At 43.2% G+C, this 18,019-nt stretch overlaps 1 protein-coding gene and 1 long non-coding RNA gene across 5 annotated transcripts in view; one reads left to right on the top strand and one right to left on the bottom strand.

Moving 5' to 3' along the window:
* The window catches only part of DEPTOR (DEP domain containing MTOR interacting protein), a 132,492-nt gene that overhangs the window by 94,118 nt on the left and 20,355 nt on the right, over nt 1-18,019 (top strand). For both annotated transcript variants that reach the window (XM_059165719.1, XM_059165718.1), the window contains exons 7-8: nt 2,622-2,692; nt 4,606-4,710. In XM_059165719.1, coding sequence (XP_059021702.1) covers nt 2,622-2,692; nt 4,606-4,710 — 176 coding nt within the window. The remainder of the gene's footprint in view (nt 1-2,621; nt 2,693-4,605; nt 4,711-18,019) is intronic.
* Nucleotides 16,142-18,019, bottom strand: part of LOC131826456 (uncharacterized) — a 45,426-nt gene continuing 43,548 nt past the window's right edge. For all 3 annotated transcript variants that reach the window (XR_009351603.1, XR_009351602.1, XR_009351604.1), the window contains 2 exons: nt 16,883-17,177; nt 16,142-16,358 (listed from right to left, as the gene is read on the bottom strand). This is a non-coding gene — a long non-coding RNA (uncharacterized LOC131826456). The remainder of the gene's footprint in view (nt 16,359-16,882; nt 17,178-18,019) is intronic.

The raw sequence follows: 18,019 nt of genomic DNA, 5'->3' as shown, positions 1-18,019 counted from the left end.
ACCTGTTAGAATGGCTGTTGTCAAAAAGACAAGAAATAACAAGTGTTGGCAAGGATGTGGAGAAAAGCGCACCCTCGTGCGCTGTTGGTGGGAAGGCCAATGGGTGCAGCCACCATGGGAAGTAGTACGAGGGGTCCTCAGGAAACTAGCAGAACCATCATATAATCCAGTAAGTCTGCTGCTGGGTATTTATCCAAAGGTAGGAAATGGAAGCTTGAAAGGTTATCCACATGTCCACGTTCATCACAGCCTTATTTACAAAAAGCCAAGACACAGAAACGACCCAAGGGTCGATGGCTAGACGAATGGATGAAGAAGACGAGGGATATGACACAACTGCATATCGTTCAGTCATTAAAAACAATAAAAAAGGAAATCCTTCCATTTGCAACCACCTGGGTAGATTTTGAGAGCCTTATGCGACATGACAAATATGTGGTCTCACTTATATATGGAATGAAAATGGGAAAAAAACAAAAACCACCCAAACTCACAGATCCAGGGAACAGATTGGTCATTGCCAGAGGAGCGGGTGAAGATGCGCAAACAATACAAATTTCCCATTAGAAAATAAGTATGTCCCGGGGTGTGATATACAGCATGACCCCTATAGTTCGTACTACTGTATTGTCCATTTCAGAGTTGCTAAGAAAATAAATCTTAAAGGTTATCACAAGAAAACAAAAGGTTGTAACTAGGTGAGTTCATAGGTGTTAACTGGACTTATTGTGGTGATGGTTTGCCAAAAATATATACATATATTGAACCTGCTGTAACCTGAGACTAATATAGTTTTAGATGTCAATTATAGCTCAGTAAAAAGAAAGATTCTGTATATTAAAGAAGTGGACAGTAATATTACAGTAGTAATATAGTAACATCATGGTACTATTACAGTAATAATAAATATTACAGTACAGTGTGCTTTCTGTATCCAAATTCATACACCCAGAAGTGGTTTTGGGGAGGAGGCGGGGGGACTTGTCTGATAGGAAATTTAAAAGTCTGAGTTCTCAACTGTGGACCTCTTCTCTTATCTCCTGTTCATCTGAGAGGTTCTTTTCTTTGATACTCGACCTGCTTCCTCTTTTGGGGAGAATGTAAATTCATGTTCTCTTTTATGAGCTTTATAAAAGCAACCAGTCATCTCAGCCGCCTGTCCTCTCAACGAGAAGCACTTCATGGCCTTTGACAGAGAGAGGGTCTGTTAGGGCCATGCTTCCTGGTGGTTCATTGAGGTCTTGCCCTGTGCTGCCTTATCTTTTTCTGCTGTACCCTTGTTCCAGGACTGGCCCCTGACCTCTGAATGCTGCCAGCCAAGGGAACTGAAGGCTGGCACTTTGCCAGGTTAGGGGCTTGGCCTTGGCCCCTCATGTGTCTTTGGGATACCCAAGGTCATGATCTCTGTCTAACTAGGTAAGGAAGCTCCCTGGGTCCCCATTTGCTGGCTTCTCTGGATGTCCAGAGCAGCCCCCCTCAAGTTCTTAGTGAGCCCAGGATGGATGGAGACATTCATTACAGCGTATTGTTCTAATTGTTTTCTTTTATTGTTAGGGTTGGTGTTAATCTCTTACTGTGACTCATTTCTACAATAAACTTGATCATGAATACATACACAGAGGAAAAAATGTAGTATCTCTAGGGCTCAGTCCTATCCGTGCCTTCCAGCACCCACTGGGGGTCTTGGAATGTGTCCCCCACAGATAAGGAGGGACTAGGGTATTGGCAGAATTTTTGGCCGCCTGCAAGTCAGGGATTGGCTGCTGGCTTTGCCATCTTCCTGGGCAACAGTGGCGAGCTGATAAGAACAGACGTCTTAGGAGGACAACTCACCACTGCCTTCTGGAGTTTCTGAGCCCATCCTTCTGCTCATGGAGAAAGAGAGCATGGGAGGACCCATGTCGCAGTGGCTGCTGGGCCTTGGTATCCAGTGCCCAAGTTTGAATCTTGATTCTGCTACCCCTGAGGGCTGAGATCCTGGACAAAGCTATTTAACTTTTCTAAACCTCTGGTGTCTCACTAATAAAATAGGGATAATGTGGAACCTAGCTAGATAGCTTTTGTGATGACTAAATGAGATAATATATTTGGAGCACCTAGCATAGAGCCTAGCACACGCTGAATATGCTTAACATTCCTCTAGCATCATTCCTCAGGGCAAGAGGCAGTGAGCGTGTCCATGTAGTCCAGGGTATTGATCAGGAAATAACTAAAGCTTCCATGAGCGAGATGAGATGTGTGCCGTATGTTGTGGGGGGTAGCTCTTGAAACATGGCTATGGGACTGCTGGAGTCAAGTCTCTCTCTTAACCTTGTCCTGTTGAATACCTGTCAGGATTCAAAAGAAAGAAGCGTGAGCACTAGGAAACTTTTTCTTGATAGAAAAATATCAACGCACGCCTGTGCCATTTCTTCTTTCCAGAAGTCTCTAAGTTGGGCTTAGGGTTAATTGTCCTGCTCATGTTTTCTGTCTCTGTTTGGCTAGAAAGGTACACTGTGAGGTGGGGATCCTTGCCATGCTTGTTTGTGGACGGTCACATACGAGGCATTCAGTAAAGATCCGCTACATGAATGAACAAATGAGCAGAAGGGTTTTCACCTTGACCTTGTGTCTGTCTACAGTGTTGAAGAGACCTGTAACTTCGGAGGAACTCCTGACTCCTGGGGCTCCGTACGCAAGGAAGACATTCACGGTAGGCTTCTCATTTGGGTTTTTCTCATGCTTTCTCTCTGTGCCCTGTCAATGTGTCAGTGAATCAGTGTGTAGCTTAGGGACAGAATTGAAAACCTTCTAATTTCCCTTTTGTTTTGGCATTATTATGAGAATAGATTTTCTTGACCCTTGGGCACTAAAATGCATTAGGACTTGACATAAATTATGATTAATACAGCATTTTAAACTCTTTTTGATGTGCCCTTAAGAAAAGGTTTCCACTATATACTTAGTCTGATATAATTACAGACTTTAAGGCAAATGGCATTGCAAATAATGCCAATAATTCCTTCTGTGTTACATTTAATCCCAAAATTCATTTAAGACATTACAGGAGTCTTTAGGGGAGAAAAGAAAACTATGGGATAATCTGTTCTACCACAAGTAATGGTGCTTTTGACAATGCTGAGCATGTCTTGAGTTATACAAGCCCTGGATTTTGGAGCACTGCGTACCTGTGAGCCCCTCCTGGCCACCGGCCCCTTCTTGGAGGTCCTCCAGGCTTCCTTCTAGAACTACCAGCCCCACTGGGTTTGTTTAAACAGAATCAAAGTGCTTTGCTTGACAGAACCTCACGCTCTCTCCATTCCCTGCCTCTTTCTCTCAGTCTCTGCACAAAACCACATGGACGTGCCCTTGAAGGCACTTCTACTCTTCCTTCAGTCTTCTAACTTTGGGGGGCACCTGGATGGCTCAGTTGGTTAAGAGTCTGCCTTCAGCTCAGCTCATGATCCCACGCGCCTGGAATCGAGCCCCGCATCAGGCTCCCTGCTCAGCAGAGAGTCTGCTTCTCCCTTTCTCTCTCCCTCTGCCTCTCCCCCTGCTCCTGCTTCTGCTTGCACTCTCTCTCTCTTTCTCAAATATTTGTCAAGGCCTGCCTCACATTCTGGGCACCGAGGAGTTGAAATAAAGATGGGGTCAGTCCTAACCCATCAATATGAAAAAAATGCATTGGAAATATGTCTGTAAAAGATAAACTATATTTTGGAAGTGAATTAGGTATAAGGAACTAGTAACCAGCAAAACCTAAAGCCAATGGAAGGTCTAAACTTTTTTTTGAGAATGTTCACCAAAATTGCACTTGCTTTCCTGCCTTGCATCATTCTCAAGCATACGAGAAACAGTTGATTATATTTGTAAGTATTTCTCTTTGTTTTAAATGTAAATGCCCTCATTGCTAGTAATTGTGAACGTGTGTCTTCTGCATTTTAGTTGGGGTATGTATTAGAGACATGTCTGGGAGCTGTCCAGGGAATGTAACTGTCAAGTGTAATGATTCTATAGGAAAAGGCACCCTCTAGTTTCGAACACTTTTGGAACAGCCCCTCCTTGTAAATTGTAAACTTTAAGTACTTATTCACTTACTTTTCTTGGTAGACAAAGTTGTGTTTCAAAAAAGCTGAAACTCCTCATATTCCGCACCGTTGGTAATTTAAACTGTTCCTTTGGACTTCACGGATATAACAAGATCACCAGGAAAGTATCATTGGATCCAGGGGAAAAAGAATAAATTTGGAACAGAACTTGGGTCTAGAGAGAAATTTCAACCATGTTTTCACGATCTTCTAAATTTTCCATTGGAGTCTGATATTAAATTGCATAGCAGCCCAAGAAAGAGGCGATCTGCTGGTTACGTACTGATGAGTACAACTCACAGCGGAAGCTTCTTTCTGCCAAAAAGGTATTTTCTTGACCCTCCCACCCTTTCTACATTGATATGCCTGTGTTTGGGAAGAAGCAAATTGTCATGTTCTCCCACAAGGTTCAGATAGAACAGAGGAGAGAGATGTCAGGACGTGCACCTTAATCCTGGGCTGGTTTTCTTTCTCTTGGAAGGACAGACAAATTGCTAGAGACCATCTGCCGATTACTCATTGTGGTTTTCCTCTCCAGATTGTCGGTGACGCCGTGGGTTGGGGCTTTGTGGTACGAGGAAGTAAGCCATGCCACATCCAGGCCGTGGACCCCAGTGGCCCAGCAGCAGCAGCGGGAATGAAGGTACCTCCAAGTGGGCAATGTCTGAACACCTCTAGCCTCGTTTCGTTGTTTGTTTCCATCTGTACGTTCCCTCCCTGAGTGGTTTGGTCCCATTTTGGTCAAGTTTCCTTTACCCTTTCTGAAGAGGGTTGAAGTGAAGCCAAGAGTGTATGATGTGGCCACCAGGAGGAAAAGGTTTCCTGTCACTCTGATGGGGCCTCATTGGTTTCCGGCCTTTGCTTGGTTGGTCTCATCTCTCCCCTCCACCAGTACTGAGTTTGAACAAAAAATAGTAGCTTTTTTTGATCAAGTCTTTTTTTTTTTTTTAAGACTTTTATTTATTTATTTGACCCAGAGAGGGAGAGTATAAGCAGGGGGAGAGGCAGGGAGAGGGAGAGGGAGAAGCAGGCTCCCCACTGAGCAAGGAGCCCAGTGCAGGGCTCGATCCCAGGACTCTGGGATCATGACCTGAGCTGAAGGCAGATGCTTAACTGACAGCCACCCAAATGCCCCACTTTTTGCTCAAGTCTTATATGATAACTCTACTGCTTTGGTTCTATACTTCGTATAGAACTTTGGGGGCATTTATGCAGTCAGTGGAACATGCTTAGACCATGGGAGGCAGCAAGCAGTGAGAAGAAGAAAACAGAAGTCATGGGATTTGGAAGAGGAGATCTGGGATTCCCATTTTGGTTCTGCTAATTTCTAGATCTTTGACATTGAACAAGTCCTATAACTACCTCAGAACCCGTTTTATCCTTTCTCAAATAATATATTTCCTTCTGCTGTTAAATATGTGGAAACTCTTTATAAGGTGCAGAGAATGACACAAACATCAAACAAATTGAATGAATTGTGGAAGATTTTTGAAAATAACTTTCGATATTTTATGGTACTAAAATAATACATATAAAGTCAAGAAAGTCTAGAAAATACAACAAAAGAAAATGTAGAGAATGCCAGCAGAAGAAAATGATAATTGCTTGTAATCTTTCATAACTCAGATGTAACCACTATTTACATTAACTTTTTTTTTTTAAGATTTTATTTATTTATTTGACAGACAGAGATCACAAGTAGTCAGAGAGGCAGGCGGCGGGGGCGGGGGAAGCAGGCTCCCTGCTGAGCAGAGAGCCCAATGCAGGGCTCGATCCCAGGACCCTGGGATCATGGCCCAAGCTGAAGCCAGAGGCTTTAACCTACTGAGCCACCCAGGCCCCCCTACATTAACTTTAAACAGCTTTATTGGGGTGTGATTGACATACAATAAAGCATAGTCCTGTTCACGTTTTAATTTCTATCTTCCAACTTCTTATATTATGTATATACATACACATACATCTATATGTAAGGATATGTGTGTGTGTGTGTGTGTGTGTGTGTGTGTTGGTTTCTTTAAGCTTTTTAAATCGGAATATAATTAAGTACAATGTTACATTAGTTCCAGCTGGACAGCATCCTGATTTGACAATTCTATAGATGACTCGGGGCTCACCTGGGTAAGGGTAGTCACCATCTGGCACATTGTTTTTATTTACACAGAAATATCATATAAGAAGTTGCTGAGAGCATTGGTTTTCTATTTCAAAACACCTTTACCTGGGCTGCCTGGATGGCTAGGTCAGTTAAGCACCTGACCCTTGGTTTCAGCTCAGGTCATGATCTTGTGGTTGTGGGATCAAACCCCGCGTCAGGCTCTATAGTCAGTGCGGTGTCGGCTTCAGATTCTCTCTCCCTGTCCCTCATCCTCCTTCTCACTCTCTCTCAAATAAATAAAACCTTTAAAAAAAAAAAAACAAAAACAGAAAACACCTTTGCCTATCGCAGTTTTCTTCTGTCATCTGTAAAATATTTCTCAGAGGGTATTTATGTCTTGATTATCTGGGCCTGTGGGAGGATGCAGAAGGCTTGAAAGCTACAGATCTCTGCTCATTTCTTCAGCACTCTCATCGCCTCCCATGGTCAGTCCTTTTCCTGGACCAGTAAACCAGTCAAGTGATAGGCATGGCTTGGGTCTTCACAGCTCTGATGTCCAACACTTACCCTCCACCGATGTGCCCACTGGAAAAGAAATCGGGGCAGCAGAGACCAGCTCAAGGGTACACAGACCACCGATTACTGCTGGTCTGGGTAATCAGTGCTGTAGGATTAGGGGTTGACTCTATGCCCTGATCGGAACACCGTCATTCACGCAGGGAAGCCTGGGCTCACCAGGTGCTGTGCTCTGGCTGAGTTGCAGAAGCCTTGTTGGCCAAGTCCGTCTGTGTGACAGGCCCTTCCTCCCTCCTCCATCCGCAGCGGGCACAGCACCAAAGAAACTCAGAGCAGGGAAGTTGGCCGGGAGCAGAAAGGGCGAGCATTTGTATCTGTGCCAAGGCTGAATTTGTCATTTTCTAATGGGACTCTTGGCCGGGGGAAGAGTTTTATATTTTATTTCCATAGTAAAGCACCTAATAGAAATTATTTTTGGCAGAATGCTTCAGTGCTAAGCATGTGCTCACTCACATAGGGCTTTGACCTAAAGCATGTTTGCTTTGGGGAAAGTGATGGACGTACGCTGCAGTCAAAGACCTTGTTGTGCTTGGCCATGTAATTGATTGTAGTCTGTCTTTATTGATTAACATGAATTACTGTTCTAGGCATTGTCGATCGGTCCATTCATTAAGTCCTTAGTGTATATACCCTGATAAGTGGGTAACCTGATAGGTTTTTTTCCAACATCATAAGCTACTATTTCATATGGTTTATAGTCTCAGTTTCTCCAGGGGTGTACAATGGTTTTCATATGTTTCTAGAACAATGCAGGATTTATTAGAGCAGCATTTCCAAAGTTGTATTATACAGCTCTCTGGTCCAGCAAAATATACTGACCTGAGGTTCTGTGATCAAAATTAATTAGTTAATTAATTAATTAATTAAAAGAGAGAGAGGGTGTGCATACATGCCCACAAGCTGTGGGGAGTGGGGAGGCAGAGGGGGAGAGAGAGAATCTTAAGCAGACTCGATGCCCAGTGCAAAGGTTCCATCTCTCAACCCTGAGATCCTGACCTGAGCTGAAATCGAGTTGGACGCTTAACTGACTGAGCTGCCCAGGGAACCCTGTAATTAAAATTATTTCAAACTTCTGTGCTCTTTAATGCCCTTTCAGAAATTCACAAAGCACGTTGGCGTATTAAAGATTCTGGTAAGTCCAGCAGGCAAAAAAACTTGTTTAAATTGTCTAACACAGTGTTTTATCATTTAATAGAAACACTCAAATGAAATCTTAGGATTGTTAAGATATAGCATTAAAACTGTTCAAAGAGGGGCACCTGGGTGGCTCATTCAGTTACGCATCTGACTCTTAATTTCAGCTCAGGTCCTGAGACTGAGCCCCACGTCGGGCTCTGCGCTGAGCATGGAACTTGCTTAAGATTCTGTCTCTCACTCTCCCTCTGCCTCCTCCCCCTGCTCTCGCTGTCTCTCTTAAAAACAAAAATAAGAACAAAACCAAAAAGAAAATGTTCAAAGAAACTGCTTTTGGTCAAACTGTGTATTGAGATGAATATATAGAGATATATTTTTGAATTGTATTGCTGGTTGAATGAAAAAGACAGAGACTACCATGCCCTTCCACATCAATAGAATTTAACTGTGTATATTCATTTTAATTACTTAGCACATTATTTTTCTCGAAGAAAACATTGAACTATTTCCTATTTTACCATATTTACTTGCCCTCGAATAACTTCACTCATATAAAAATCCGTTCCTATAATCCAGTTCCAGAGGCTCGTGTCCACTGACCTGTCACATTGCTGCTGCCCTTTACCGTTGTTCAGGAAAACTGCAGGGTGGTGTGTCTGGTGGTGCTGAGCCCTGGGAGGGTAGGCGGTTGGGACAGCAGCCCACGGGAGCTTACCCGCTGACCTGCGTAATGATTGACCTGCTTGGTCTGGGCAGTAGGAATGATCCAAAGCTCTGGCCAGAAGCCTCGTTTAGCACCTCTGACTGGCAGAAGCTGACCCAGGATAGTATAAAGAGCCTCGCTCTGTGTTCAGGGTCACTGTCTCCGTGGAACGCCAGCCTCACCCCTCAAGTCACGGTCCTGGTTTTCTCCAGCTTTCTGATGTGGACAGAGCCTTGCGCCGGAGCCTTTGTGACCACGGCTACTGAATTTCACTACTTGACTTGCCAAAACAGAGATCATTTTGTAGCTAAGTTTCTCATGGGTACCATTTCTCTCTCTTATGTCAACTTTCTGTGGGGATCGGAAAGTTTTAAGATGTGGGCCACCAGCATATGGACAGGACAGACCCCAGACTGAAGAAACTGAGGGCCATTTGCCCCTGTTAATGCTTCTAGACCTTCCCAGACCCAAAGGAGAGCTCCTTGCCCGGTTTAAATGGCATCCTTAATCCATCCTGCGAGGAGACCTTCATGTTTGTATTAAAATTTACTTCTCTAGAATAGAGTTCTTCTAGAGTTCTAGAATCTAGAATAGACATTCTCTAGAATGTCTAGAAGCACTTCAGAGAACAGGTATCCTTCAGGAGAATGATAGGGTCTGCTGAAATTCTAGATTGGAGTAGAGACATCTGAGATCTTTGTGTCTGGGCTACCTAGCCCTGTGGCCCCATAGCTCTCAGGCCTCCCCGTCTACACTGCTGACTGAGGCAGACAGGGCTGGGTCAGACAACTGGACTGCAAAGTGGGGCATCCCAGTTGAGAATGAATGAGAGACAGGGCCGGGAGCCTACAAACGTGTAGAGCAGGGAAAGTTGCAGCCTGACCTCCGCTGTAAATGCAATGGAATTTTAGATGTTTCAGTCAATTATTCGACTTCTATATGATCTCAAGCTTGTTTGTCCAGTGTGTCTTTAGTCTGGTTTCTCCCCTTCCCTTCTGATGACTTGCTCTCCATGCTGTAGGAAAATGTTTGTTCCCAGAGACCTAAAAGGAAATGATGTTACAAGAGGCCCCAGACTATAACCTTATTTTTAGTTTTGTCTGAATCAAGATGCTCTTAAAAAAAAAAAAAAAAGAGAGAGAGAGAGAGAACAATTAGTTGCATCTTTTCTAAGATGTTCTGTCTCATACGACTCCTCTCCTCATTCCCGTGCCTTAAAAAACAGCCATAGGAGTCATTAAAATTTGCACTTGATCTAGCATCTTTGCATTTGGAGTTGTTTTCCTTCTGATGGTTCTTTTGCTTAAAAAATGAAAACTGTAAAGTCACTGGGCATTACAACTCCACAGTGTAGCATGAAATATGGGAATCATCAAAAGCTTAGTCAACCGTTCAGCATTCAGTACATTTTTTAAAAAGATTGTATTTATTTATTTGACCCAGAGAGTGCACGAGAAGGCAGAAGGACAGATGGAGAGGGAGAAGCAGACTCCCCACTGTGCAGGGAGCCTGATGTGGGGCTTGATCCCAGAACTCCCGATCATGACCTGAGCAGAAGGCAGACGCTTAACCAGCTAACCCATCCAGGCTCCCCCAGCATTGAGTACATTTTCAATTAGAAGAGGTTGTTTGCTACATTTTCTTTTTGACAACTCTTCATTCACCTTTTAGGAATTCCAGAACAGTAGATTGTGGTTTCTTTCAAGGCAAAAGGGGGAGTGTATTCTGTGTGCCTGACCCTGCACCATACTAGGCCTTTTCTGTACCTAAGGCCATTTAATACCAACATCTGAATACTAAAATCCTAGAGAAAGAAATGGTTCCAGGAGGAATAATTCTATTTCTTCCTTATTTTCTTCTACTTTGAAAGGAATTAAAGTGTCTTCCATAAGACTGCAGGCCACAGTTGAATGGCCATCACTTAAACATGGATTCACATCATAACCTTGAATGACATCCTTTTTTTTTTTTTTTTTTAAATCACATCAAGTCAAAACCCATTTCTGGACCACATTGTCTATCATAACTTTATTTTGCATGATTCTCTAGTGGCTGTTCTCCACTGTAGACAGGGGAGAATTTTTACATTTTACAAATACATCATGCTTGTGTCTTCATCTGCCCACAAATAAATCTAATCAAGTGGCTCTGGCACTTAAAATCCTCTAATGGCTCCCCAATACAATGAGAATAAGGTCCAGATGTCTTCCCGTGGACTGCAGTGTCCATGATCTGGACCCTGCTGAGAATAACATTACCTTCCTACCCTGTTTTGCTTATATAAGACTCCATTGGCCGTGCTGGTGTCCCTCCCAAGTACCAAGTTTTCCTGCCTAAGGCTGGATGACAGGCTCTGCTATTGTCATCAAAGTCTCAGATTAAAGGTCAGTCTTTCAGAGGAGCTTCCGTTAAAAACCCTGGGATAGTCTCCCTGTCTCCCTCCAGTCACTCTTTACCATTATTACTGTGTCTTAGGTTTTTAAGGCATAGTATTTATCAGAATCTGATAATAGTACTTACATGTTTATTATCTGTCTCTAGTAGCTCCATAAATGTAGGGACCTTGTCTGTCTTAACTACTATGTTCCCAGTACTTAACACAATTCCTAGCATTTAGTAAGTGCTGGAAACAATTTTTGAATGATCCAATGAATCTGTGCTTCCATAGAAAGGCTGAAAAGTTCACCCATTGAACACCTATATTGCGTCCCCACACATGTCATATGCATTCTCTCTTTTATTGTTCTTCCAACTTTTGAAAGTGGAAGGGAGGCGTTCTTCCGACGTCGTGAATGGGGAAACTGAGACCCAGTGAATCTCTTTCCCCAAGGCACCCTGTCTGTGAACGTCAGAACTAGATTCAAGCCTGGTCTCACTGCCCAAAGCCCTACTAATGTTTCCTACTGCATTATTTCATAAAAAGAAAACCCACGAGGCAGAGTTAAATAGATGATACATCCCAATAAAACCTTGAACTCTTGCAAATTACTCGGGGATGCATGACCTTTGATATCTCCTGTGGGAAGAATTTGTATTTAATTCAAATGAATTATGAGGACAGTCACATGTTCACCTGTGCTGGCTTAAAGATCACATAAATAATTTTTATTCTTGGCACCAACCTCTCACTTGGGTCAGCTCTAGATCTTACTGGGTCACCCAAGTGAAAGAGGCAGAATATTTGTCCGTGTTAGTTTAATCACCTTCTTTCAGGGTAAACCATTCAGCCTTCACACTGTGAAGAAATTTGAGCCGTATTTACAAATAAGGCACAAAAGCTATCCTTGCTCTTTTCTGGAAAGTTTCTTTTTTTCTGGTGGGGATAATTAAATCCTGTGAGAAACAGTATTCAAGTTTTTATGCAACCCGTGCCAACAGTCGGGAGGGATTTCAAGACTCCTGGCTTCTTCTCGTGTTTCCTGCTGTGATGAATTGATGGATGTGGACTTATGGGGCCTCTTTTCTCTTTGTTTGTTTCTTTGCATGTTTATATAGAAACAGAGCTATCTGACTCAGAGTAAGGCAAGCATGGTCATTGTGTTCTTTTTTTACACTTTCAGAAATTCCTATTTCTTATATGGAAGGAAAAAAAGTAAAAATCCTGCTTTTTGGACTTTCTTCCTCATAGCAACAAACCTAGATCTCTCATGGACTTTTCCTTCTGAACCAAGAGAGGCCAGGTTGGGCAAACCATCCGAAGTTTCTAATTAATTTAGCCAAGACAATTTGAGCATTCAAGTAGCAAATTGTGGGATCATGGTCAACACAGATGAAAAAAAAATGCTTTCTGTTAACTGTGTTAAAGGTAGTTCTTTTCCAGTTGAGTTCAGGAAATTCATGCGTGGGAATAAAAGGTGATGTCTTATGCAGCATGCTATGAGTCTAGCCATCTTGTCCCTTAGTTGATGGAAAGCAGTAGGGTTAGTGTCCCTTTGCTCATCATTAGGCGTGAACTAGCGTTGGGGAAGAAAAGACCACTTTGCGGGGCGGTGGGGGGGTTCCCTGCCTGCACAAGAGGCCACTTCTCAGGGCCTCAGCTCAGAACCCTTAGCTGCTCTGTGCCCTTCCTTAACAGAAGGTGGTCTTCACGTCCACCTCTGACAGCCTTCCAGAAGACAGGGCAACTCGGCACAGTTCTTTGTTAAGTCGGTATTAGTCACCTACCACGCACTAGACGCTATGTCAGGTCTTCATGGGATTTTCAGTCTAGAGAAGAGAGACATTAATCAAGTAATTCCACTCTTCAATATATAATTATAAGCAGATGAGAACTATGAAGAAAAGGACTGGAGTTTCTCATCTTGGTAGGGTGGTGGGAAGAATGACAAGAACACTTCCCTCAGGAAAAATGCTTGAGCTGAGGTCTACAGAGGGGAGAGAAGTCAACTAAGCCTGAGTGTGTCTGTGCACGTTGTGTGTGTGTGTGTGTGTGTGTGTGTGTGTGCATTCTGTGCACATGTGTGTTATATACACACATGCATGCACACAAACATACACACAAAGGGTTTATTCCATATAGAAGAAACCCAGAAAAGGATCATGGTTCCTCAGAAGACAAGAATGGAAGCCATGGCTAGACTATAGTGTGAAGAGAATTCTGGAAGGAGAGGTAGCAACGAGATAGGGTAGAGTGTTTCTCAACTTACTTATTATTATCTTTCCCGAAGGAGACTTTTTAAGACATTTTTCCCCCTAGTCATCCCTCCCATGAAGTTTGGATAACACAGATACACTGTATTCCTGTTTATGTACACATGCGTGTGTATGTACGTGTGTGTGTACACGTGTATATGATTTGTACATAAAAAGAGGAAGAAGATTTTTTCACACTCCCTTTTGGGGCAGTTTTTCACCTTTGGGGGCTAAGTCACACCTAATGAGAATGCATGAGTTAGGGAAGGAAGCTCAGGTGCTTTATAAAATTGTGTTAAATTGAATTGTAATGGTCATATAACCAAATATGCAGCTTTTAAGTGTATAGTTTGATAAACCTTGTCAAATGTACGCACTTGTGTAACAACCTTCAGAACAAAGACCATTTCCAGCATTCCAGAAAGTTCCCTCATGCCTCACTGTTATGATTTCTGTCACCAGAAATTAGTTCAGGTTTTTAGAGTCAGATAGATTCCTGGCTGCACGCCTCATGTCTCTGTGATGTTTAGCAAATTATTTCATTTCTCTGGGCCTTTTTCTCATCTTGTAAATGAGGAAAGATGTGGAGTCTTCCTCACAGGGTTGGTGAGGGAGGCATGCTGTCCTGCCCCCTTCCCCACAGTGTGAATACGCGGGCATCTCTAAGAGGCGTCTGATGGGATCAGGCTTAGAGCATAAGCCTGATGATTATTACTTCAGGCCTGGTGATCCTTCTAGTTCTCTGAGCTCTGGCCTTAACAGTCTGTATTTCCCTTTGCCTTGTGACCCACAAATCCTTCCTGCTTCTCTCATTTCCCAAATGTTTCTCCTCCTGTGCTCTTCTAGAAAGCTGCTGCTATGCTGAGGAGGACACAGGTCCTTTCTCACTGGCTTCATCCAGTGAGCCTATTACAAGCACCTCTAGTTCCCCCACTTTCAGAATCTCCCAGAGCCATATCTGACTTATCTTGGCTGGTCATGCTCCTTCCTTTCATTCCTTATCTTGTGGCCCATCCCATGTTCCCAACGGCTCAAGTCTCCAGGTACTGTGCTCAGTGCTGGGCATTTGTTTTCAACTCAATGTTAAACAAGGTTTGCAGCAAGCAAAACAAACTCACTGATAGACGTATAGAAATTGGTGGGGCTGGGACTTGACGTAAAGCCAGTAACTGCTGATTCTACGATGCACAGCTCGGAAATCGGGTTCCATCTTACGATCAATGCATCTTATATGTGATGAGACATAGGAGACGATCCTCACTGTTGCAAAAGTCATCTTTTACAAAAACAAGGACATGTCAAGTTTTAGAAATGTCTTGGTATAATCCTGAGCCATTCTTACACCGATCTACTGTGGGCTCTAATGCTAGTTTTCTTTGTGTTGGATCCCTGAGGACAGGAGGAAGGGCAAGTACTGAGAAGTGAAAACCTTGACACCCCTTAGACCTCAGTAGATTAGGTGGTCACCCTATTTTTCTGCGTCACACCTGAATAGTTATGTGAGGCCAAATCCTGTCAACCTTCTGAAGGATTCCTCAAGGGCAGATAAACCTAAGACTGCCTCCAGGTGTAAAGTCAGTGACCCCTGCCCCCTAAGACTCACCTATACCTGGAAGAAATAAAAAACGACCCCAACCAAGGCTGGACATCTCCTTCTGCAGCCATGCTCCTGAATTTACCCATGACCAATCCAAGTATCTGGAAGAGTGAAGATAAATATAATACTGTTTACGGTCTCCACTGATGTGTGACTTACAGAAGATTTCACAGTTTGGGGCTGTAGATCAGCGACTATTAGGTGTCACTATTTTATGAGTGACATAAAGTCCTAGTTAAGACTAGTATTTCTTTGACATGTACAAGCTGGGAAGAAGTCAGCCCATGGCTGAGATGTGTCTCTGTGGTCTCTGATTCCTATTTTGTATATTCACTTTGCTCAGTTTCCATTGCCAAGGCCACTTGAAGGTCTAGGATGGCTGCTGGAACCATGAGGTTTGCATTCCAGCCATCCATAAAAGATGAAGGGAAGGAGAAGGGCACTATTATTCCTTTAAAGATTCTTCTTAGAAACACTGCTTCTGTTTACATCCCATTGGTCAGAATATGACCACACATGGCCACACTTAGATACAAGGAAATCTGGGAAATTTTGTTTATTCTGAGTGACTATTATGGGTTGAATTGTATACCTCCCCCCCAAGAAAAAGACATGGAGAAGTTCTAATCTCCAGTACCCAAGAAGGTGACCTTTGGGAAATAGAGTTTTGACAGAAGTAATCAAGTTATGACGAAGTCATTAGGTTGGGCCCTAGTCCATGATTGGTGTCCTTATAAAAAGGAAAAAATTAGAAATACAGACAGATATGCACAGTAGAAAGACAGACAGAAGACACCCATGGAGGAGATGTCCGTGGAACTGGATGGTACATCTATAAGCCAGTGAGTGCCAGTGATTGCCAGCAACAAGCAGAAGCTAGAAGATGCAAGCAAGGATTTCTCTTGGAGCCATCAGAGAGAGCGTGGCTTTGCTGATGATACCTTAATCTCATACTTCTAGACTACAGAACCATGAGACAATGAATTTCTGTTGTTTTAAGCCACCCTGTTCCTGGTATTTGTTATGGTAGCCCTAACACAGTTGCCATGTGTCCAGGAAAAAAACAGAGGTTCTATTAATAAAGAGAGAAAAGACAATGGATACTCAGGGACAACTTGTAGTTTCTGTCACTGACCATAAAAAGCTGTACAAACATCCTTCAAGAAATATTGACTGAGTACCTACTGCCTACGGTGCCCTGTGGGGATCCAGTGGTAAGTAAAGCCAGCGAGGTCCCTGCCCTCATGGAGCTTCCGGTCTAGCGACAAGGGAGATAGTAATTATTCACACCAATATTTAATTATGCACAGTGATGTTTATGTTTAGTAGGCATATTACCACATGCAAGACTTGGAGCCTCAGATACAAATTTCTATAGGTTTGTACATTTCATTCATTTTCAAAATCCCAGGAGGAGCATTCTGAAGTCAGGGGCTGAGTCTGCCCGTTCAGCATCAGAGTCTCTTAATTCAACCCACTGCTCTTCTTCCGCCAGATGAAATGAAATGTTGTTGGTCTTATAGTTACAGCTTGTGGTTCTCAAGGGAGAGCCTGTGAGAGAAAGTAAAATGATGGAGAACAAGATGGGAAAACATCCGTTTGGCAGAGGGTCGGGTCACTGAAGCAGGAATTATGGATGTTGAGTTGATTGAACGCTTTGTTTTGCTCATTCCCCCACCCCCCCAGCCTCTTCCATCCCAGGCCATATCATGACCCTCCACCCAACTGCTTGGCCCAGAAACCTAGAAGTCCTGCTTGTTCTTCTCTTCTTCCTCCAATGCAAGACACTTCCAAAATGTATCTCGAATGCATCTGTTTGTCTTCATTCCCCCCCACCTCCAAACCCTTGTCATCTGTCACCAGGACTACAGTGGCCCTAACTGGTCTCCTTACATGTGATCTTGTCGCCTTATCATCTGTCCCCCATGTTGCAATGAAAGGAAATCTAGTTCTGCCACTCTCTTGCTTGAGATCCTTCATTGTGTCCATGTTGCTTTTAGCATGAAATCTAAAAACCTTACCATGGCCTACATAGTCCCACGTGAACCGACCCCCACCTATCTTTGAAATCTTACCTCCTGGCCACGCTCGTCCTTGCTCCCCTCCATCATCACCTTGTAGATCCTCAAACCAGTGATTGCTTTCTCTCCCCGGGCCTTTTGCACTTGCCACTCCTTCCTCTTAGGATGCTCTTCTTGCAGCTTGTCATGGGATCCCTCCTTATTTTTTACACCTCCCCTTACAGGTCTCCTCCTCTTCAGTGGGGATGGAACGTCTTCGTAGCGTTTTCACACCCGCATCTCATTGGCTGGAATTGTGTTGCGTGGTCATTTCTGGGGGTGCTGAGGATTTCAGTATTTCATTCTCCACCTTTTAGAGGGCAAGAGAAAGAGAGGTTGGGCCGAAGTAGGGTGGCTGAATTCTGCGGTATCTGCCGAGCCCCTCGTTTTTCTCTTTCTTCCTTCCCTGCTTATTTCCTTCACAGATAAGTATTTGTCTTTTTCTTAAAGGAGAACTTAAGGAGTTCTCCCATTTTTTAAAAAAAGATTTTATTCATTTATTTGACAGACAGAGATTGCAAGTAGGCAGAGAGGCAGGCAGAGAGAGAGGAAGGGAAGCAGAGTCTCTGCTGAGCAGAGAGCCCGATGCGGGGCTCGATCCCAGGACCCTGAGATCATGACCTGAGCTGAAGGCAGAGGCTTTAACCCACTGAATCACCCAGGCACCCCTATTTGTCTTTTTCTAACCCTCCTCTAGGACACATGCTCTACAAACGCAGGGACAACATCTAATTCTTCTACTACCTTTCCAATAAATGTTTATTGAGTCAACAAGTTGATTTCTGTGGCCAGGGATGGTGGAAACTCGAATCCGGACACTGTGTCTGCTTTCCTAGAATAGAAAGCTTGTTAATATGGCAGGTAGCCAGTGGGATTTCATTCTAGCCCTTGCCACACCATGTGACCCTTAACAGGTGCTCAGAATTTTTTTTAGAAATCCCAGTCAATTGGTTTCCATTTATACAAGTCTTACTATTTCTAAGGTATTAAATCCTTAGAAGTTGATTCCCAAGGCCCAATCATTAGTCTTAGGTAGATGGACAAATATAATATGTACTATATAATATAATATGTATATATAGTGTATATATATACAATGTATAATATAATATACAATGTATAATATAATATGCAAGAACAAGATAATTCATC

Source organism: Mustela lutreola, chromosome 3, assembly GCF_030435805.1.
Source record: "Mustela lutreola isolate mMusLut2 chromosome 3, mMusLut2.pri, whole genome shotgun sequence".
In the NCBI taxonomy this organism is placed as follows: domain Eukaryota; kingdom Metazoa; phylum Chordata; class Mammalia; order Carnivora; family Mustelidae; genus Mustela; species Mustela lutreola.
The sequence above is the reverse complement of the archived record's forward strand: the minus strand, read 5'-3'. Positions and strand labels throughout refer to the sequence as shown.